Genomic DNA, 25,249 nt, shown 5'->3' on the forward strand with positions numbered 1-25,249 from the left:
ATATATATATATGTATATATATATATATATATATATATATATGTATATATATATATATATATATATATATATATATATATATATGTATATATATATATATATATATATATATATATATATATATATGTATATATATATATATATATATATATATATATATATATATATATATGTATATATATATATATATATATATATATATATATATATGTATATATATATATATATATATATATATATAATATATATATATATATATATATGTATATACTACTGCATATATCAAAGTACTACTATGTTAACTATGTCATACTATACTATCTATACTATACTATATCCTACTATATGACTATACTATACTATATACTAAGTACACTATGTACTATACATATGTATATATGTATATATGTATATATGTATAAGTAATACTACTATATATATAACTATGCTATATATACTCTACTACTATCATATATATATAGTATACTATATATATATAATATATATATATATACTATACTATAGTACTATAATCTACTATAATATATATATATAGTATATGTACTACTATACTATATACTACTATCATATATTATATAGTACTAATCTATACTAATACTATTATATATAATTATATATATAATACTATTCTCCACAAGCTTCCATAATCCTACGTGACGAATCTTCTTTTTCCAGATGTGAGCATGAAGGTCTTTTCTGCTGAGTGGTTGCTCGGATGACAGTCAGACCCTATTCCATCCTCTTCATCATCATCATCATCATCATGGCCCCTGGTGGACAAAACACTCAAGAGGCTGAGGAACGTGACCAGAGCGGAGAGGGCTTCCTGTAGGCTGTCCAGCTGAATGAAGGATCGAGGCCACGAGGATCGTACCTTGGTGCGCTCTTAGCCCCCCACCCCCCCACCCCCCACCCCACCCCCCCTTTCTTTCCAGGCAGGCAGGATGGAGGACAGGAGCTGGGTGTGTCTGAGCCCCGCTGAGTTCAAGCAGCTGCAGCAGTACAGCGAGTGTAAGCATCATCTTTGACACAGTTTGTGCACCAGGCCATTCAAAGTTATTTTGTTGGCTTGTGATAAGTGCTGGTGTTGATTTAATGTGGGTGACTGATGATTCATTCTCAGAGATGAAGTGAATCAATGTTGACACGTAGATCTTAGTGTCATCTGCACGGTCGTGGTAGCACACACTGAAGCTGCGTGTTAGCATGTACAAGTTAGACCACAGGGGATCCAGAATGGACCCCTGGGGAACTCCACAGGTCATTTGGTCAGTTACCAATTCCAACAACATTCTCTGCTTTCTACATTTATATCGTGGTAAAATGTGGAGATACCTGCACTATTTTGGACAAAAAAATAAAGGAATTATGTAAAGTTCATTATTTCACAATAAGAGACAAAATTATTGTACTTAAAGAAATCTACTTTAGATTATTTTGTATCAAGATTCTAATCCGTCAAATAGACTTACATTTTTAACCTCATTTATTGTATCAACTATAAAATCATTTCAAATACTTGATCAATTTTTTTGTCTCCATTAGACTCCACGAAGAAGCTGAAGGATGTTCTGGAAGAGTTCCATGGCGAAGGCGACCTTGCCAAATACAACCCTGAACAGGTGTGTATGTTGTACACCAGCAAATATCAACGTGCACTCACCAGGCACCGCCATGTCTGACTTTGACCTTGTTCCCTGTCATATTGTTGCACATTAGCGTATTGTTTGTAGTGTTGCACATTAGCGTATTGTTACACATTAGCAGAGGTGGGTAGAGTAGTCAGAAATTGTACTCAAGTAAGAGTACAGTTACTTTAGAGATGTATTACTCAAGTAAAAGTAAGGAGTAGTCACCCAAATATTTACTTGAGTAAAAGTAAAAAGTAAGTTGGGAAAAAACTACTTAAGTACTCAGTAACTGATGAGTAACCTGATTACGGCAAAAAATAATGCACAAAAACATAAAAATAGCAATGAGCAAATTCAGAGCCAGGAATATCTCTTAAGCAACAAAAACAATATTATATACTAAATAATAGTACATTAAAATACAATTTAAAAAATGGCACATTGAGCCACAATAACTTAACAGCACCATAGCCTCAGTAGGCATTCATTGATTTGATTGATTGTTTAAAACTTGTATTAGTAGATTGCACAGTACAGTACATATTCCGTACAATTGACCACTAAATGGTAACACCCCAATAAGTTTTTCAACGTTTATCAATTACTTAGTAAATGACCAAGTCGAGGTGATCTACCTCATATATACATACACACACATATCATTTATACACACACATATCATACATACACACACAAATCATTTATACACACATATATATATATACATACGTACATACATTTATATATACATACATACATACATACATTTATATAGACATACATACATTTATACATACAGTATATAATTTATATTTATTTATTTTGCCGTTTTTGTTCACATGTTTAAGGTGTTTTAATGAATATACATGCATGTTTAACATATACATTCCTATCTTTCATGAAGACAAGAATATAAGTTGGTGTATTACCTGATTCTGATGACTTGCAATGATTGGAATCAGACGTTCACGTTTTCAAATAGAGGAGAAAAAAAGTTCCTCTTTTCTGTCTAATACCACATGAAAGTCGTTGGTTTTTGGCATCTTATCTGTCCAGCTTCCATATTCGTTTGTATACACTCTACAAGAAATACATTGGCGGCAAACTCCGTAGCTTACTAGCTTGTTTGCGCTGGCTTTCGGAGACTCTTATTTTGTTAGCGCAGGCGCGATAGAGCAGCGCTTTTATTGTGAAGACAGGAACTGTGCGATCAGTCTTTAGGCTTATGACGGGAAGTACGGTTGAAATAAAAAGTGTCTTTTTTCCTTTACACTTTTGATTGATTGATTGAAACTTTTATTAGTAGATTGCACAGTACAGTACATAATCCGTACAATTGACCACTAAATGGTAACACCCGAATAAGTTTTTTAACTTGTTTAAGTCGGGTCATGTGACCGCCTGGCTCTGTTTGATTGGTCCAACGTCACCAGTGACTGCATGTGATTGGTGAAACGCAGGTATGCGTAGATTGTACTTTGAAGCTCTGTCATTAACCAAAACAAACATTAATAGATCGATAAAAAAAAAGTAGTGAGTAGCGAGCTGAATGTAGATAAATGGAACGGAGTAAAAGTAGCGTTTCTTCTCTATAAATATACTCAAGTAAAAGTATGTTGCATTAAAAACTACTCGTAGAAGTACAATTTATCCCAAAAGTTACTCGAGTAAATGTAACGGAGTAAATGTAGCGCATTACTACCCACCTCTGCACGTTAGCATATTTTTGTATTATTTTATGTTAGCATATCGTTTGTAGCGTTGCGCGTTAGCATATTGTTTGTAATGTTGCACATTAGCGTATTGTTGCACATTAGCGTATTGTTGCACATTAGCATATTGTTTTATGTTAGCATATTGTTTGTAGCGTTGTATGTTAGCATATTGTTTGTAATGTTGCACATTAGCGTATTGTTGCACATTAGCATATCGTTTATATTCTTTTATGTTAGCATATTGTTTGTAGCGTTGCACGTTAGCATATTGTTTGTAGTGTTGCACATTAGCTTATTCTAATTGTTTTATGTTAGCATATTGTTTGCAGTGCTGCACGTTAGCATTTTGCTTGTCAAGATTTACATTAACATATTGTTTGTAGTGTTGCACATTAGCTTATTGTTTCTTTTGTTTTATGTTAGGATATTGTTTGTAGTGATGTATGTTAACATATTGTGTGTATTGTTTTATGTTAACATATTGTTTGTAGTGTTGAACATTAGCATACGGTGTGTATTGTTTTCCATCCATCCATTTTCTACCGCTTATTCCCTTTCGGGGTCGCGGAGGGCGCTGGCGCCTATTTCAGCTACAATCGGGCGGAAGGCAGGGTACACCCTGGACAAGTCGCCACCTCATCGCAGGGCCAACACAGATAGACAGACAACATTCACACTCACATTCACACACTAGGGCCAATTTAGTGTTGCCAATCAACCTATCCCCAGGTGCATGTCTTTGGAGGTGGGAGGAAGCCGGAGTACCCGGAGGGAACCCACGCATTCACGGGGAGAACATGCAAACTCCACACAGAAAGATCCCGAGCCTGGATTTGGTGAGGCAGACGCACTAACCCCTCTGCCACCGTGAAGCCTATTTTGTTTATAGTTATAATGAATCACTTGTTTAATTTTCAACAAGTTTTTAGTTATTTTTATATCTTTTTTTCCAAATAGTTCAAGAAAGACCACTACAAATGAGCAATATTTTGCACTTTTATACAATTTAATAAATCGGAAACTGATGACATAGTGCTGTATTTTACTTCTTTATTTCTTTTTTTTTTGTTGTAATTCCATAGAAGTCTTTGAGCTGCTCTTTTTCTGATCACTCAACAAAATGAACTCAGATTTCCCTCGCCCGGACGCGGGTCACCGGGGCCCCGCTCTGGAGCCAGGCCCGGAGTTGGGGCACGATGGCGAGCGCCTGGTGGCCGGGCCTGTCCCCATGGGGCCCGGCCGGGCACAGCCCGAAGAGGCAACGTGGGTCATCCCTCAAATGGGCTCACCACTCATAGGAGGGGACATAGAGGTCGGGTGCATTGTGAGCTGGGCGGCAGCCGAAGGCAGGGCACTTGGCGGTCCGATCCTCGGCTACAGAAGCTAGCTCTTGGGACGTGGAACGTCACCTCACTGGGGGGGAAGGAGCCTGAGCTAGTCCGCGAGGTAGAGAAGTTCGGCTGGATATAGTCGGACTCACCTCGACGCACAGCAAGGGCTCTGGAACCAGTTCTCTCGGGAGGGACTGGACCCTCTTCCACTCTGGCGTTGCCGGCAGTGAGAGGCGACGGGCTGGGGTGGCAATTCTCGTTGCCCCCCGGCTCAAAGCCTGCACGTTTGAGTTCAACCCAGTGGACGAGAGGGTAGCTTCCCTTCGCCTTCGGGTGGGAGTACGGGTCCTGACTGTTGTTTGTGCTTACGCACCAAACAGCAGTTCAGAATACCCACCCTTTTTGGGAACGCTCGAGGGAGTACTGGAAAGTGCTCCCCCGGGTGATTCCCTTGTCCTACTGGGGGACTTCAACGCTCATGTTGGCAACGACAGTGAAACCTGGAGAGGCGTGATTGGGAAGAATGGTCGCCCGAATCTAAACCAGAGTGGTGTTTTGTTATTGGACTTTTGTGCTCGTCACGGATTGTCCATAACGAACTCCATGTTCAAACATAAGGGTGTCCATATGTGCACTTGGCACCAGGACACCCTAGGCCGCAGTTCCATGATCGACTTTGTAGTTGTGTCATCGGATTTGCGGCCTTATGTTTTGGACACTCGGGTGAAGAGAGGGGCGGAGCTTTCTACCGATCACCACCTGGTGGTGAGTTGGCTGCGATGGTGGGGGAGGATGCCGGACAGACCTGGCAGGCCCAAACGCATTGTGAGGGTCTGCTGGGAATGTCTGGCAGAGTCTCCTGTCAGAGAGAGTTTCAATTCACACCTCCGGGAGAACTTTGAACATGTCACGAGGGAGGTGCTGGACATTGAGTCCGAGTGGACCATGTTCCGAACCTCTATTGTCGAGGCACCTGATTGGAGCTGTGGCCGCAAGGTTGTTGGTGCCTGTCGTGGCGGTAATCCCAGAACCCGTTGGTGGACACCAGCAGTGAGGGATACCGTCAAGCTGAAGGAGTCCTATCGGGTTCTTTTGGCTCATAGGACTCCGGAGGCAGGGGACGGGTACCGACGGGCCAAGCGGTGTGCAGCTTTAGCGGTCGCGGAGGCAAAAACTCGGACATGCGAAGAGTTCGGGGAAGCCATAGAAAACGACTTCCGGATGGCTTCGAAGCGATTCTGGACCACCATACGCCGCCTCAGGAAGGGGAAGCAGTGCACTATCAACACTGTGTATGGTGCGGATGGTGTTCTGCTGACTTCGACTGCGGATGTTGTGGATCGGTGGAGGGAATACTTCAAAGACCTCCTCAATCCCACCAACACGTCTTCCTTTGAGGAAGCGGTGCCTGGGGAATCTGTAGTGGACTCTCCTATTTCTGGGGCTGAGGTCGCTGAGGTAGTTAAAAAGCTCCTCGGCGGCAAGGCCCCGGGGGTGGATGAGATCCGCCCGGACTTCCTTAAGGCTCTGGATGCTGTGGGGCTGTCTTGGTTGACAAGACTCTGCAGCATCGCGTGGACATCGGGGGCGGTACCTCTGGATTGGCAGACCGGGGTGGTGGTCCCTCTCTTTAAGAAGGGGGACCGGAGGGTGTGTTCCAACTATCGTGGGATCACACTCCTCAGCCTTCCCGGTAAGGTTTATTCAGGTGTACTGGAGAGGAGGCTTCGCTGGATAGTTGAACCTCGGATTCAGGAGGAACAGTGCGGTTTTCGTCCTGGTCGTGGAACTGTGGACCAGCTCTATACTCTCGGCAGGGTTTTTGAGGGTGCATGGGAGTTTGCCCAACCAGTCTACATGTGCTTTGTGGACTTGGAGAAGGCATTCGACCGTGTCCCTCGGGAAGTCCTGTGGGGAGTGCTCAGAGAGTATGGGGTACCGGACTGTCTTATTGTGGCAGTCCGCTCCCTGTATGATCAGTGTCAGAGCTTGGTCCGCATTGCTGGCAGTAAGTCGGACACGTTTCCAGTGAGGGTTGGACTCCGCCAAGGCTGTCCTTTGTCACCGATTCTGTTCATAACTTTTATGGACAGAATTTCTAGGCGCAGCCAAGGCGTTGAGGGGATCCGGTTTGGTGGCCACGGGATTAGGTCTCTGCTTTTTGCAGATGATGTGGTCCTGATGGCTTCATCTGACCGGGATCTTCAGCTCTCACTGGATCGGTTCGCAGCCGAGTGTGAAGCGACCGGAATGAAAATCAGCACCTCCAAGTCCGAGTCCATGGTTCTCGCCCGGAAAAGGGTGGAGTGCCATCTCCGGGTTGGGGAGGAGACCCTGCCCCAAGTGGAGGAGTTCAAGTACCTAGGAGTCTTGTTCACGAGTGGGGGAAGAGTGGATCGTGAGATCGACAGGCGGATCGGTGCGGCGTCTTCAGTAATGCGGACGTTGTATCGATCCGTTGTGGTGAAGAAGGAGCTGAGCCGGAAGGCAAAGCTCTCAATTTACCGGTCGATCTACGTTCCCATCCTCACCTATGGTCATGAGCTTTGGGTCATGACCGAAAGGATAAGATCACGGGTACAAGCAGCCGAAATGAGTTTCCTCCGCCGGGTGGCGGGGCTCTCCCTTAGAGATAGGGTGAGAAGCTCTGCCATCCGGGAGGAACTCAAAGTAAAGCCGCTGCTCCTCCACATCGAGAGGAGCCAGATGAGGTGGTTCGGGCATCTGATCAGGATGCCACCCGAACGCCTCCCTAGGGATGTGTTTAGGGCACGTCCAGCTGGTAGGAGGCCACGGGGAAGACCCAGGACACGTTGGGAAGACTATGTCTCCCGGCTGGCCTGGGAACGCCTCGGGATCCCCCGGGAAGAGCTAGACGAAGTGGCTGGAGATAGGGAAGTCTGGGCTTCCCTGCTTAGGCTGCTGACCCCGCGACCCGACCTCGGATAAGCGGAAGATGATGGATGGATGGATGGATCTCTTTTTTTCAACCAAAAATTATTTGCTCTGATTATGGGGTACTTGAATTAAAAAAAAATGTTCACGGGGGGTACATCATTGAAAAAAGGTTGAGAACCATTGCCTTACCATATTGTTTGTATTGTTACACTTTAGCGTAATCCTAACTCACTGAGAGTGATGAGCAGGCGTCCATTAGCCGTCACATGAAGTCCATGAATGTAATATTTCACCTTCTCTGCTGCCTGATAGTCGTCTTTACAGACAAGGCTAATCGTGTCGTGGTAACACTTTTATTTTTAGGTTTTAATTATTTAGAACATGCATACAGTAACAATGTAGTACATCATATGTTTAAGAATGAAATGATTGCTTTAAGTCGTATATAAGATCCATAAAGTAACATTTCTAATACAGCTGTTTTATTATTCTTTTCAAGCATATTTCTTATCAAATTGGTCTTAAATGAAGCCTAAAAATGGCCGAATGAACTACAAACATCAATTCTATAGTAGTATTGGACCACATCAATCAATATGGTGGCCACTGATTGGCTCAGCCTCAGGAAGTTTGTCTGTATTGGGTTACAAGAGAGTTACTTTGTGTATATGATATGAATATGAATTGATTGTGATCATGTCGGGAACAATAAAGAGCCATAAAAGACTGCACTAGTAAATATAATGCAAGTGTAAAAGAAGTTAAGTTATAACAAGATTTAGGGATATTTCTAGGGATGAACAATATCTTTTTTCTCACGCTCTGTTTTTTAGGACCGATAAACAAATTGTTAATTATATCTATTATTTAATGTAGATTTACAGTAGCTGTAGTCTGTGCACACCTTTCTTTCAAAACACCGTCGACGCCATCGTGGCCTCTCAGCCGGCTGATAAAGTTCGATGTGTTAAAGTGTGATGGGTATTTTTTCTCCATGTCTAAAGTTTGAAGAACATTTGGTACAAATGGTAAATTTTTTTACTATAAGCTCATGGGATCAGATTTATATGTTTCATATCGGCCTTATAACTATCTTATAACATAAATAAATATAATAAATACATCTACTTTGAGATACTGTGTGTGTGCGTGCGTGTGTGTGTCATATGATGAACAGCAAATGGCGAATGCTTTGACCATATAAGGAAGAAGACTTTTGAGAGCTGGTGGGGTTAAAACAACAGTGGCCAAACGAGGGGGGGCATAGTGGGTAACCAACTACACACACACATTTGTGTCTGCTCTGACTGCATTAAAGTGATTTATTTTGATGTTCACGTTATTTTTTTAACACTTATCATAGTAACATGTTTAACTTTGACATCATTAATATTATTCACTGCTTTCTTGATGATTGATGGATTACTTAGACTATTATCTTCATATTCTCCTTTTTACTGCTTTATTAATGATGGATTGATTATTTAGACTATTTATGTTCCTCATTTTCTCTTTTTCACTACTTTATTGATGATTGATTAGACTATTTCTATTAATATTGTATTTTTATTGATGATTGATTGATTATTTAGACTATTTATAATCATGTTCTCCTTTTTACTACTTTATTAATGATTGATTATTTAGACTATTTCATCATATTCTGTTTTTCACTTCTTTATTGATGATTGATTATTTAGACTATTTCTATTAATATTGTATTTTTCACTATATTGATGACTGATTGATTATTTAGACTTTATTTTTATTATTAATATTCTCTTTTTCACTACATTATTGATGATTGATTGATTATTTAGACTTCTATTAATATTCTATTTTTCACTACTTTATTGAAGATTGATTTATTATTTAGACTTCATTTCTGTTTTTAATATTCCTTTTTCACTACTTTATTGATGATTGACTGATTATTTAAACTTTATTTATATTTTTCATATTCTCCTTTTCAGTACTTTACTGATGATTGATTATTTAGACATTACTTCTATTAATATTCTTTTTTTCACTATACTGATGATTGATTGATTATTTAGACTTCTAATAATATACTCTTTTTCTCTAGTTTATTGATGATTGATGGATTATTTTGACTTCACTTCTATTAATATTCTCTTTTTTACTACTTTATTGATTATTGATTGATAATTTGGACTAACTGATAAAAAAGACATTGAGAGAAAGACGTCTTTCACAAAGGTAAAAAGTTCAAAACATGTCAAGGAAGTTTTAAAATTTAATTAAAAGTTTAATTTGTCATCCTTTTCTTACTTGCTTCCTTCATTCCTTGTGTACTTCCTTTCATTCTTTCCTTCCTACCTTCATCGCTTCTTTCTATACCTCTTTCTTCCTTCATCTTACTTATTTTGTTACTTCCTTCCATTCTGGCTTCTTTCAATCCTTGTTTCCTTCCTTACTTTTTTCTTTCCTTACTGGTTTGCTTTCTTCCTTCCTCCCTTTCATCTTTCATTGCTACCTTTTTTTCTTCCTGCTTTCCTTCCTTCTTTGATTCCTTCCTTGCTTCCTTCTTTACCTTTTCCTTTTCTTCTTTCCTCCCCTGCTTCGTTTGTCGTTTCCTTCCATTCTTGTTTCCTCCCCTCCTTGCTTACTTCCTTTTTTCTTTTGTTGCTGTACCTTCATTTCTTCTTTCATTTTTTCTTTTGTTGCTATACCTTCATTTAATTCTTCCTTCTTTCCTTCCTTACTTGCTGCTTGTATTTGTTTTTAATATTTGCCTTCCTTCCTTCCTTCCTAATTTCTACCTTCATTCCTAGATGCCTTACTCACTTCCTTCCTTATCTCGTCCTTGTTTTCTTTCTTTATTCCTTCTTCCCATGGTTCTTTCATAGCTAACTTCCTTTCTACCTTGATTCTTAACTTGCTTCCTTCTTTATCTTCTTTCCTCCCTTGCTTCTTGTGCTACTTTCTTCCGTTCTTGTTTACTTCCCTGCTTGCTTACTTCCTTTCTTGCTTCCTTCCGTCCTTGCTTCTTCCAATGCTACCTTACTTTCTTCCTGCTTTCCTTCCTTCCTTCCTGTCTACTTGCCTCGTCTTTATCTTTTTTATTCCTTTCTCCCTTACTTATTTAGTTGTTTCCTTCCTTTCTGGTTTCCTTCTTTGTTTGCTTTCTTCCATCCTCCCTGCTTCTTTTATTGCTACCTCACTTTCTTTCTTTCTTCCTTGCGTCCTTCTTTTCGTCGTTCTTTACTTCCTTTGATATTTTTTACTTTCATTCCTTGATACCTTACTCACTTCCTTCTTTATATCTTCCTTCGTTGTTTGCTTTCTTCATTCATCCCTTGCTTATTTTACTGCTACCTCCCTTTCTTTCTTCCTTGCATCCTTCCTTACTTGCTTCCTTTCTTCGTTCTTTTCTTCCTTTGATCTTTCTTACCTTCATTCCTAACTCCCTCCCTTCCTTCTTCCTTACTTGTTTGCTTTCTGTCTTCCTCCCTTGCTTCTTTTTTGCTACCTTCCTTTTTATTCCTCCTTCCTTGCTTGCTTCCTTTTTGTTCTTTACTTCCTTCCTTCCATACCTTCATTCCTTACTTGTTTCCTTCTTCATCTCTTCCTTCGTTGTTTGCTTTTTTCCTTCCTCCATTGCTTCTTTCGTTGCTGCCTTCCTTCCTTCCTTTCTACTTTTCTTCCCCCTTTACCTCTTCATTCCCCGCTCTGTTTCTTCCCACCTTTCTTCCTCGTGTAGTGTTATTCGAAGTTAAAGTGTTATTGTCGAAAACATACAGTAGTGCCTCAATTTACCAGGTAGGTTGAGGTTATTGGTTATGCTTGTAATTAAAACACTCATATCTCAAATCAATATTCGTCATTTAAATGATTTAACATTATTTCAATCGCACACAATTTCACACTGTTGACATGCTTTATTCTAAGAAAAACTGACATTAAATAAATTGTATTAAATACACAAATATTACATGTTCTATACAATGTAGTATAAAAAATGCAGTAGGTTTATACTATTGTACAATATTTACCTTAGTTGTTTTCTACGATATTGTCATCCAGCAGCTTCCACATATTTCAAGCATGTGAGATGTGGAACGTTTTTAAACATTCATTTTCCCGTCAAAATATCTAATTATTTTAATGACATTCAGACTTTGATTTCTTGCTAATCCATTATTATTATTATTATTATTATTATAATTATGGTCCTGCTGCAATGCCAGCGACCATTCACTGCAATGCAACCACAGCCCATGTTGTTATTGCTCATTCTTCTAACTTTATTATATTTCTTCTATCGTATTTTGCCACGAATAATTTGAGAAGAACCGGCCAACAAACCCCCACATATGTTATACAGTCGGAAAAGGTCTCGTTTTTGCGCCGACGAGGGTACTCTAAATTGGGAACATTTGGTGTGCATGGCAACGCTAATTACGAACAATTAAGAAAATGGGCCAAAGATTTTTTTTAAATATTCTAAAATTAGCAACAATTCAAAAGTCCTTTATAAATATATTTATTGAATAATACTTCAACAAAATATGAATGTAAGTTCATAAACTGTGAAAAAAAATACAACAATGCAATATTCAGTGTTGACAGCTAGATTTTTTTGTGGACATGTTCCATAAATATTGATTGTAAAGATTTCTTTTTTTGTGGAGAAATTTTTAGAATTAAGTTCATGAATCCAGATGGATCTCTGTTACAATCTCCAAAGAGGGCACTTTAAGATGATGATTACTTCTATGTGTAGAAATCTTAATTTATAATTGAATCACTTGTTTATTTTTCAACAAGTTTTTAGTTATTTTTATATCTTTTTTTTCCCAAATAGTTCAAGAAAGACCACTACAAATTAGCAATATTTTGCACTGTTATACAATTTAATAAATCAAAAACTGATGACGTAGTGCTGTATTTTACTTCTTTATCTTTTTTTTTCAACCAAAAATGCTTTGCTCTGATTAGGGGGTACTTGAATTAAAAAAATGTTCACAGGGGGTACATCACTGAAAAAAGGTTGAGAACCCCTGTGCTAGAGTTATTAATAGTAGCCAGAGAGAAGGTATATTTTTTGACGTGACAGACGTAAACAGAGGCCTCAACGCAGGAAGGGGCGTGGCTACAAGGATACAGTTGCCCAACGAGAAATGTTTTCTGAGTTCTTTGCATGCGTGTTTTAGTATTTTACATGACATTTTCAATGATAATAAAACAAATGGTACATGTAAGTGTCTGAAAGAAAAAAGAGGTTGGTAGATGAGAAAAACGGTCAAATATAGTGTAGAAATACACCCAATTGCAGGAAATGTAGTTTCCTTTTTTTTTTTTCAAAGGTTGCTCACATGCTTGATATTTTCATGGATAAATGTTTAAATATTGTTTTAACATCCTTTATATGGACTAATTTTGCTTCAGATGCAGACTAGCAGTGCTGCGCTCCAACTGCTTCACCATGCACGATAGCTCGCTGCACGTTGTGTCATAGTTTTGACAATTTCTTTCTTTAATTCGACGATTATCTTCCACTTCTATTCCTTCACATTCACTTTTTTCCTTCCCCTGGTGGCAAATGCAAAGTGATGTCCATTTCTAATGCTAGTGAGTAAGACAGGATGTTGTCTTAGGGGGCTCACTGTGACATTCACTGCGCCAACTAGTGGTGGGGAGGCTCCTAACACCAAGCAGAACAATTAGTCCAAAGTCGCATTTTCACAAAATACTCATAAGTCGAGTAGAGTACAGCAGGAAAGAACATTCTGTTTTATAAGGAAGACCTCTTGTAGTCCCTGATATGACTGTCATGTGACATACTGAAAGGATCACATAAACTGTGCTTCTTCTTACTTCTTTTTGAGTATGTTTATTGTGTATTTTTAACATGATCCAAATCTAATTGTATAGTAAATTGTACTGCATTGTAGATTGTGTTGTATACGTTGTGTAGTAAAATGTACTGTATTGTGTTGTATACGTCGTGTAGTAAATTGTACTGTATTGTGTTGTATACGTTAGTAGTAAATTGTACGGTTTTGTAGATTGTGTTGTATACGTCGTGTAGTAAATTATACCGTTTTGTGTATTGTGTTGTATACGTTGTGAAGTAAATTGTACTGTATTGTTGTGCAGCAAATGGACTATGAAGGTTTCCAGCTCTTCATGACTTCCTACCTGGACAAGAACATCCCTGACCAGCTGTGTCAGCGCATTTTCACCTCCTTCAAGAGCAAGACCGGAAACATCTCTCCTGAACACCAACGTCCCACATCACACAACCTGCTGGGTCAGTCTACACACACACACACACACACACACACACACACACACACACACAAACACACACACATACACTCTACTACTACACACTACTATTACACACATTGCTACTACACACACTACTACTAGACACACTACTACTTCACACACTACTACTAGACACACTACTATTACATACACTACTACTACACGCTACTACTACACATCACTACTACACACTGCTACACACACTACTACTACTGCTACTACACACACTACTACTACTAAACACTGCTACACACACTACTACTACTACACACTGCTACACATGCTACTAAAAGTACACACTACTACTACTACACTCACTACTACACACACTATTACTACACTACTTTCTATTCTATTCTATACTACTACACACACACCAACATCCCACATCACACAACCTGCTGCATCAGTACCCACACTACACACTGCTACACACACTACTTCTACACACTCTGCTACAAACACTAATACTACTACTACTACTACTACACATTCTACTACTACACGCTGCTACTGCACACACACTGATACACACGCTACTACTAAACACACTACTACACACCACTACTACTACTACTACACACTACTACTACACGCACTACTAGACACACTTCTACTACACACAGCTACACCCACACTACCACTACTACTACTACATACACTACTACTACTACTACTACACACTGCTACACACACTATTATTACACATACTACTAAACACACACTACTACAACACACTGCTACACACGCTACTACTGCACACACTGCTATACACACTACTACTAGTAGACTACTACTACTACATACAGTACTACACGCTACTACTACACACACTACAAGACACACTACTACTACACACACTACTAGACACTACTACATACTGCTACACACACAACTACACACACTACTACAACTACACATTGCTACACACTACTAATACTACACACTGCTACACACACTACTACACACACTGCTACTACTACTACACACTGCTACACACACTACTACTACTACACGTACTACTACTACTACAGACACTAATACACACACTGCTACACACGCTACTACTACGCACACTACTACTACTACTACACACTGCTACACATGCTACTAAAAGTACACACTACTACTACTACACTCACTACTACACACACTATTACTACACTACTTTCTATTCTATTCTATACTACTACACACACACCAACATCCCACATCACACAACCTGCTGCATCAGTACCCACACTACACACTACACACTGCTACACACACTACTTCTACACACTCTGCTACAAACACTAATACTACTACTACTACTACTACACATTCTACTACTACACGCTGCTACTGCACACACACTGATACACACGCTACTACTAAACACACTACTACACACCACTACTACTACTACTACTACACACTACTACTACACGCACTACTAGACACACTTCTACTACACACAGCTACACCCACACTACCACTACTACTACTACATACACTACTACTACTACTACTACACACTGCTACACACACTATTATTACACATACTACTAAACACACACTACTACAACACACTGCTACACACGCTACTACTGCACACACTGCTATACACACTACTACTAGTAGACTACTACTACTACATACAGTACTACACGCTACTACTACACACACTACAAGACACACTACTACTACACACACTACTAGACACTACTACATACTGCTACACACACAACTACACACACTACTACAACTACACATTGCTACACACTACTAATACTACACACTGCTACACACACTACTACACACACTGCTACTACTACTACACACTGCTACACACACTACTACTACTACACGTACTACTACTACTACAGACACTAATACACACACTGCTACACACGCTACTACTACGCACACTACTACTACTACTACACACTGCTACACACACTACTATACGCTGCTACACACATTATTACTACACGTACTACTACTACTACACACACTGCTATACACACTACTACAAGTACACACTACTACTACTACACACACTACTACATGCTACTACTACACACACTTCTAGACACACTACTACTACACACTGCTACTCACACTACTATGCACAACTACACACACTACTACTACTACAACTTGCTACACACTAGTACTACTACACACTGCTACACACACTACTACTACTACTACTATTACACACACTACTACTACTACACACTGCTACACATACTACTACTACACGTACTACTACTACAGACACTACTACACACAATGCTACCAACGCTACTACACACACTACTACTACTACACACAATAATACACACACTACTACAAACACTACTACTACACACTGCTACACACACTACACTACTACTACTCACACACCAACATCCCACATCACACAACCTGCTGGGTCAGTCGACACACACTACTACGACCACTTCTACACGCACACACACACAAGACTCTGTCATCCATGTTTTTATGGACCTTGCTTTGGGCACTGGTGCACAGTCATGTTGGAAGAGGAAGGGGCCCGCTCCGAACTGTTCCCACAAGGTCGGAAGCGTGGAATTGTCCAAAATGTTTTGGTATCCTGGAGCATTCAAAGTTCCTTTCACAAGAACTAAAGTTCCATTCCCAACTCCTGAAAAACAACCCCACACCATAATTCCTCCTTCACCAAATTTCACACTCGGCACAATGCAGTCGAAAATGTAGCGTTCTCCTGCCAACATCCAAACCCAGACTGGTCCATCAGATTGCCAGGCGGAAAAGTGTCATCCATCACTCCAGAGAAGGTGTCTCCACTGCTCTAGAGTCCAGTGGGGATGTGTTTTACACCACTGCATCCGACACTTTGCATTGGACTTCGTGATGTATGGCTTATATACAGCTGATCGGCCATGGAAACCCCTTTCATGAGGCTCTCTGCGTACTGTACGTGGGCTAATTGGAATGTCACATGAAGTTTGGAGCTTTGTAGCAACTGACTGTGCAGAAAGTCTTTGCACTATGCGCTTCAGCGTCCGCTGACCACTGTCTGTCCGTTCATGTGGCCTACAACTTGGTGGCTGAGTTGATGTTGTTCCCAAACGCTTCCATTTTCTTATAATGGAACCAACAGTTGACTTTTGAATACTTAGGGGGGGAGGAAATTTCACCACTAGAGTTGTTGCACAGGTGGCATCCTATGACAGTTCCACACTGGAAATCAATGAGCTCCTGAGGGCAGCCCATTCTTTCACAAATGTTTGTAGAAAACAGTCTCCATGCCTAAGTGCTTGATTTTATACACCTGTGGCCAGGCCAAGTGATTAGGACACCTGATTCTGATGATTTGAATGGGTGGCCAAATACTATTGGCAATCCAGTGTATATCTGTAATTTAATTATGGAAGGGATTATGTAAAGATGTCAAAAAAAGTACTAATTTGATTAAATTTAAGAGGCTGTGAAATGTTTACAAATTACAAGGAAGAAGAATCTTGACAAACATCTTGAACTTTGTTGAAAATTAGATATATTATGTATCTCATACGTGAATTATGACTGGCTTAACTGTTAGGTGAACTGCTGTATTCATTGGTCTACATGTTACAATTACAAGGTCAGAACAGGAAGTGAACAGGATTAATTAATTAATTAATTATTCCCTTTTTGAACATGTAAAGAGAAATGAAAATATGTAATTATTATATGATGTGGCACATTGTATCTGTTCACATGTTTAAAATAAATTATACTGTAACCATCTTTGATAATCATGATAATAAATAAAATGGGAAAAGTCCAAATACAATCAATTATGGAAAGGAAATAAATCTTTCATTAACTCTCTTCTTCCCGTTTGTGATTAATGTAACTAAACAAAACCTGTTTCAAATCACGAGTCATCCATCACTGCCCCCTGCTGGTCGACATTCGAAAATATTTAACCAATTTTTAACTTGTGAGAATGCTCCATTTCATGTAAATACATAAACTTTTTTTTATCACAAAAAAATAGTTTAAAATTGTTGAAAATAATTCACATGTTTATAATTGACACTTGACGATTTTAAAAATTTTGAGGGAAAAAAACAATTATGACAATGAAATAAATAAAATATATTTTTTACACTTATATGACAGTTAAGAATGGAAACTGTTTAAACCAGGGGTGCCCATTACGTCGATCGTGGAGGGTGTGTAAGTCGACCGCTAGTCAGGTCAGATCATAAATCTTCACTAGGACGTCATTTTATTCACTTGATTAACATTCAAGGCACCCGGGGTTGAAAAACTTATTCGGGTGTTACCATTTATTGGTCAATTGTACGGAATATGTACTGTACTGTGCAATCTATTAATAAAAGTATCAATCAATAAATCAATCAATCAAACATAAATATATTTTGTACACTTTTAACGTGAAAAAAAACTTCAAAAATAAATAAATATAAATTATATATATATATATATATATGTGTATATATATATGTATATATATATATATATATATGTATATATGTATATATATATATATATATATATATATATATATATATATATATATATATATATTTATATATAGAGATATATATATATGTAAGCATGAGGTAGGTCAACTTCGACTTGGTCTTTTCAAAAGTAGCTTGCCTGTTGTAAAGTGTGGGCACCACAGGTTTAGAAGTTAAAATAAATCACAATGTTAAACTAAATAGATGAATGATTAAACAAGGAATAACTGTAGAAATATGTAAATACAATATTCATGAGGGGTGTGTTGAAATAGTAGAAGATTGGATTCAAAGGAGTCGACATGGCTGAAGACTTTGAAAACATTTTTCACTTTACCGTCAAAGTTTAGGAACTTGAAGCTACTGGTTGGTTGTTATTATCAGCTGCTCAACTTGATGACATTCCTCCTCCATCTTGTGTCCAAGGCATGAATGGTAGAAGCACCCCGTCTGTGATGTTGGGACACCGCCCCGAGAACACGGGCAGCACGGGCCCCGCCTCGTCCCCTTGTTGGTCTCGCTCTTCCTCATGGAGGTCCACGGCCGAGGCTGGCACTCCGGAGGGGCCGTGCCGCTCCCTGTCTGGTCGGGTCAGACCCGACGACGCCCTGACCCCCGACGTCAAAGCACCCATATCGCCCCTGTCGCCCCCCAAACCTTCCCCCGGTGAACTTTCTTTTCCATAATAAGACAAAAAGTTCAGCAGATGTTGACATTAAAGCCCGCGTTTGTGTCGGCAGAGAGAAGTGAGAAATTTCCGTCCTTCCCAAGGAGCCTGTCGCCCCACAGGGGGTCCCCGCAGCCCCAGGTGGTCTTTCTCAAGGACATCGTCTGCTACCTGTCTCTCCTGGAGCGCGGGACGCCCGAGGACAAGCTGGAGTGTGAGTGACATGTCACCAGCCTTTGCAGGCCCCCACTAGGTGGTGGTGTTTTTATCATACTTCAAATACGCATTTCCCTGAATTGCCGCAGGGGCGCTAATAATTTAAAACCTCTTCTCACTCCTGCGCTTACCTAAGGCATGCGGTAAAAGTAAGCATGCGCTAATTATTTTAAAACCTCTTCTCACTCCGGCACTTACCAAAGGTATGCAGTAAAAATTTCAATGTGATGTAAGCTTGGACCTTAAATCCTACTGAATAGCTCTTAATTTTCTTCCCTTTATGCAATTTCAAATTACCGGTATTGAAATCAGCCTTCTCCATTTTAAAAATGATGACAGGGGAAGTGTCACTCGTGACGTCACGAGTTTGACCAGGCAGTAATACTACGCATTCGCTAATTATTTTGGGAAGTGAGTTTGACCCGGCAGTAATTCAAGGCAGGCGCATACTATATGCCCCTGCCGCAATTCAAGGAAATACGGTAGTCCAAAAGTAATGATTCTTTCTGACGCTACAACGCCCTTGTTGTCACTTTCGATACAATACGTTTATATGTCATGTCTACAGAGCTGGAGCCTACATCAGCTTGGCAATTAAATATAACGATGATGGCGGTCACAGAACAACGTCGTCAGTCACGGCACAGGACGCTTTTTTAAATTGTTCTTATTATTACAAAATATTTTTTTGTGCTTTTTGGTATTGTTTGCAAACTCAGGGAGTAAGTCTGCATACAGGAAAGCTTTGAGGGAAAAAACTAAATGGTTTAAGTGCAAATGTTTTTGTTTAGTTATTGTGCACTTGCCAGGCCAAAAATGGTCATCTGGGCTCCTCTAAAATAGGCCAATGCTAAGATTTTCAGATTAATCTCAATTCTTTATTGGAACAATTCTTAATCTATTAAAACTTTTTTTTTTAAATCTGTCCTGTCCAGACACTCAGGCAAATCATATAAACAAAACCAGTTTTCTTTTAAGTCATACAGAAATTTATCAAAATTGTTTATCTATTTTATGGAGGAATGTAGTTATTGATTTTCAATCAAAAATCGTTTTGAATCGAGAATCCATTCTGAATTGAATCGTTAGCCCTGAGAATAGTATTGAACCGAATCGAGTGGTGCCTGAAGATTGACAGCCTTAATGGCATATCCAATTCAAATTTTGCATAGAGCTAACACATTTTCAAAAGCCTCACTGTACTTTTGAACACCTTCATTTTGCTTTGTTGGCATTAAAAATAGAAAACAAAAAACAGCACCACTTCTGAGCATGCTCCAATTTTGCAGCCGTATACCTCAGAGTAATATAACTTGTTGACACATGCCGCCTGTTAGCATGCTAACTTTTTTAGCCAATTTTGCAGCCGTATGCGTCAGTCATATATATAACTTATAACTTGACACATGCTAACTTTTAGTAAGTTAACTTTTTAAAGCCAATTTTGCAGCCGTACACCCGAGTCATATAACTTGTTACTTGACACATGCTAACTATTAGCAGGTCAACTTTTTTAGCCAATTTTGCAGCCGTATACAACAGTCATATAACTGATAACTTGACACATGCTAATTTTTAGCAAGCTAACTTTTTAAGACAATTTTGCAGCCATACACCTGAGTCGTATGTCTTGTTACTTGATGCATTCTGTTAGCATGCTAACTTTTTAGGCTGATTTTGCAGCCATGCACCTCAGAGTTCTATAACTTATAACTTTACAGATGCTAACTTATAGCAAGCTAACTTTTTAAAACCAATTTTGCAGCCGTACACGTCAGTCATAGAACTTGTTACTTGATGCATTCTGTTAGCATGCTAACGTTTTAGGCTCACTTTTCAGCCGTACACCTCAGAGCTGTAGAACTTATAACTTAACACATGCTAACTTTTAGCAAGCTAACTTTTTTATGCAATTTTGTAGCCATACACCTCAGTTATATAACTTGTTACCTGATGCATTCTGTTAGCATACTAACTTTTTAGGCTGATTTGGCAACCAAACACCTCAGTCGTATAACTTTTTACAAGACAAATGCTAACTGTTTGCAGGTGAAAATTAGCAAGCTAACTGCTATCATACTAACTTTTGGAAGTACATCATTAGATGTTCTGTCTTCCAGTCATGTTCCGGCTCTACGACAGGGACGGTAACGGCGTCCTGGACAGTTCTGTGAGTGCCCCCCACCCACCCCAATTTTCTTCTGTTTTCTATCCCGCGCCGCCAAAAATAGAAAACTAGGCTGGCATAAACAAAACCCTCTTCTGGACTTTCAAGTTTTCACACGACACGCAGGCCTTGTTTGTGTAAGTCTGTCTTCTTTGGGTAGGAGCTGGACCGCATCATCAGTCAGATGGTGCACGTGGCCGAGTACCTGGAATGGGACTCCACAGAACTGGAGCCGGTGAGCGCCGAGCAAACACATGTATCATGTAAAATATGTAAATACGATGACAGTGAGGTGCCAAACACAAACTGGCTGGATACTTCATTAGACACGCATGTGACGATGTTGGTGACACTTTCAGATTCTGAAGGAAATGATGGAGGAGATCGACTACGATCGAGATGGGACTGTCACGCTGGAGGAGTGGATCCGAGGAGGCCTGACCACCATTCCCTTACTGGTGCTGCTGGGCATGGACACGGTTTGTGTTGGAGTTTTTATTTTTACATGAGGAAACTTTTGTACATTTGTAGAAAACCATCCATTCATTAGAAAATTATGGTGTTGTAGAACTATTTTATTTATTTACTTATTAATATTATTAAAAAGTAAACATTAAAAATATTTTTATGAAATAAAAAATATAAAATATTTAAAAATATATATATTTTAGAAAAATAAATCAAAGTCTGAAATGAGTGTTTCTTTAACCATTGGAACAATCTGTTTCTCAGCTGCAGTCTTTACGGGGCGCAAGGGTACTCTGTTGCAATACACTTTTCCACCACTTGTGGCAGAAATGACAAGAAGAAGTCGGGAGCTCGTCACAGTGTCCAAACATTTTGCCCTGGGGGCCGCATTGGACTAAAACAATTGATTCAGGGCTGTGATGGGTCAAATGCAGAGAATAATTTCGCCACATCTAGTATGTGTGTGACAATCATTGGTACTTTAACTTTAAAATTGTCTAAAAAAGTTAGCAAGCTAACAGTTTGCATGTGTCAAGTAACAAATTATATAACTCTGAAATGTGTACGGCTGCAAAATTGGCTTTAAAAAGATAGCTTGGTAACAGTTAGCATGTGTCAACTAACAAGTTGTATGACTCTGAGGTGTACGGTTGCAAATTTGGCTTTAAAAAGTTAGCTTGCTGAAGTTGGCATGTGTCAAGTTATAAGTTATACGACTTTGACATATATGGCTGCACAATTGGCTAAAAAAGATAGCATGCTAACAGTTAGCATGTGTCAAGTAACACGTTATATAACTCTGGTAACACGTTATATGACTGAGGTGTACATCTGTAAAATTGGCTCTATAAAGTTATCTTGCTAACAGTTAGCGTGTGTCAACTAACAAGTTGTATGAGTCTGAGGTGTATGGCTGCAAAATTGGCTTGAAAAGTTAGCTTGCTGAAGTTAGCATCTGTCAAGTTATAAGTTATACGACTTTGACATATATGGCTGCACAATTGGCTAAAAAAGTTAGCATGCTAACAGTTAGCATGTGTCGAGTAACACATTATATGACTGAGGTGTACATTTGTAAAATTGGCTTTATAAAGTTAACTTGCTAACAGTTAGCATGTGTCAAGTTATAAGTTATACGACTCTGACGTATGCGGCTGCAAAATTGGCTAAAAAAGTTAGCATACCAACAGTTAGCATGTGTCGAGTATATGACTCTGAGGTGTACATCTGTAAAATTGGCTTTATAAAGTTAGCTTGCTAACAGTTAGCATGTGTCAAGTTATAAGTTTTATGACTGACGTATGACGTATACGGCTGCAAAATAGGCAAAATAAATTCTCATGTGCCATGTAACAAGTTACATGACTCTGAGGTGTATGGCTGCAAAATTGGCTTAAAAAGTTAGCTTGCTGAAGTTAGAATGTGTCAAGTTATAAGTTATACGACTCTGACGTATATGTCTTCAAAATTGGCTAAAAAAGTTAGCACGCTAACAGTTAAGATGCGTCAAGTAACAGGTTATATAACTCTGTCTATGGCTGCAAAATTGGCTTAAAAAATTAACTTGCTGAAGTTAGCATGCCAACAGTTAACATTTGTCAAGTAAGACTGAGGTGCTGAAAAAGTTAGCAAGCTAACAGAATGCGTCAGGTAACAAGTTATATGACTGAGGTGTATGACTTCAAAATTGGCTATAAAAAGTTAGCATGATAACAGTTAACATCTGTCTAGTTATAAGATATATGACTGACATTTAAAGCCGCAAAATTAGCTTGTCTAGTAACAAGTAATATTACTCTGAGGTGCCTCGCTGCAAAATTGGCTTAAAATGTTGGCTTGCCAACAGCTAGCATGCTAACAGTTAGCATTTGTTAAGAAATAAGTTCCAAGACTGAGGTGTTCGGCTGCAAAATCAGCTTAAAAGTTAGCATGCTAACAGTAAGTACGTGTCAAGGAGCATGTGATACTGTATGACTCTGAGGTGCACGGCTGAGCCTCAAACGAGAGCACAGTCTATCTCGTACTTCTGAGTTGTGACGCTGCCGTCTTGTCTTTTCTAGAACGTTCAGGAGGACGGTCAGCACGTTTGGCGCCTGAAGCACTTCAACAAGCCGGCCTACTGTAACTTGTGCCACGCCATGCTGCTGGGCGTACGCAAGCAGGGCCTCTGCTGCTGCTGTCAGTCCAGCATGGCCGACGAGTGTGTGTGTGTTGTGTGTTACATGTACGACTTCTTGTACCCCCACAGTGTGCAAGTACACCGTGCACGAGCGCTGCGTGTCCAAAAACATCGCCGCCTGCATCAGCACCTATGCCAAATCTCGTAGACACACACAGGTGAGCGCGCACACACACACCGACATTGAGACGTAGTACTGTTAGATTGACGTGTGTGTTTTCTGGCAATGCTTACTTAATGGGGACATCGCTCTGTTTACGCTGTCACCTTCAGGGGACCTCTGACAGTATGGGGACAAAAAAAATGGTCCCCGAAAGCAGTGGTTCTCAAATACGCGTACCCCTGGGGATACTTGAAGGTATGCCAAGGGGTACGTGAGATTTTTTTTAAATATTCTAAAAATAGGAACAATTCTAAAATCCTTTATAAATATATTTATTGAATAATACTTCAACAAAATATGAATGTAAGTTCATAGACTGTGAAAAGAAATGCAACAATGCAATATTCAGTGTTGACAGCTAGATTTTTTGTGACCATGTTCCATAAATATTAATGTTAAAGATTTATTTTTTTGGAAAAAAAAAAATGTTTAGAATTAAGTTCATGAATCCAGATGGATCTCTATTACAATCCCCAAAGAGGGCACTTTAAGTTGATGATTACTTCTATGTGTAGAAATCTTTATTAATAATTGAATCACTTGTTTATTTTTCAACAAGGTTTTAGTTATTTTTTATCTTTTTTTCCCTATAGTTCAAGAAAGACCACTACAAATGAGCAATATTTTGCCCTGTTGTTCAATTTAATAAATCAGAAACTGATGACATAGTGCTGTATTTTACTTCTTTATCTCTTTTTTTCAACCCAAAATGCTTTGCTCTGATTAGGGGGTACTTGAATTTAAAAAATTCCTCACAGGGGGTGCATCACTGTAAAAAAGGTTGAGAACCACTGACCTAAAGGGAAACATTTTGAAATGAGTCAGATCCATTCTGAAGATGCCTAAGTCATTTTTAAGCTTCGGCGCATAAAACATGTACACGAACGCGTACAAATTTGTGTGAATTATGCAAAATGATTTAAATTTAGTCCCCATAAAACATATTAACTGTTTTTCCCCAGGGGCCCCAGTAAGAATGATCAGCACA

At 39.2% G+C, this 25,249-nt stretch overlaps 1 protein-coding gene across 2 annotated transcripts in view; it reads left to right on the top strand.

The window, feature by feature from the left end:
• The first annotated feature begins 700 nt into the window (after window positions 1-700).
• Window positions 701-25,249, top strand: part of LOC133538124 (diacylglycerol kinase beta-like) — a 97,823-nt gene continuing 73,274 nt past the window's right edge. The window contains exons 1-10 of one of the 2 annotated variants that reach the window (XM_061879455.1): window positions 701-1,032; window positions 1,567-1,643; window positions 13,720-13,873; window positions 18,828-19,067; window positions 19,142-19,282; window positions 21,405-21,454; window positions 21,612-21,686; window positions 21,811-21,930; window positions 23,980-24,097; window positions 24,168-24,256. In XM_061879455.1, coding sequence (XP_061735439.1) covers window positions 966-1,032; window positions 1,567-1,643; window positions 13,720-13,873; window positions 18,828-19,067; window positions 19,142-19,282; window positions 21,405-21,454; window positions 21,612-21,686; window positions 21,811-21,930; window positions 23,980-24,097; window positions 24,168-24,256 — 1,131 coding nt within the window. In that variant the 5' untranslated portion in view covers window positions 701-965. Of the gene's footprint in view, window positions 1,033-1,566; window positions 1,644-13,719; window positions 13,874-16,296; window positions 16,313-18,827; window positions 19,068-19,141; window positions 19,283-21,404; window positions 21,455-21,611; window positions 21,687-21,810; window positions 21,931-23,979; window positions 24,098-24,167; window positions 24,257-25,249 lie in introns of those variants that run through there. The other variant, XM_061879456.1, reaches the window with a different exon arrangement.

Source organism: Nerophis ophidion, linkage group LG19 (assembly GCF_033978795.1).
Source record: "Nerophis ophidion isolate RoL-2023_Sa linkage group LG19, RoL_Noph_v1.0, whole genome shotgun sequence".
Classification (NCBI taxonomy): Eukaryota; Metazoa; Chordata; class Actinopteri; order Syngnathiformes; family Syngnathidae; genus Nerophis; species Nerophis ophidion.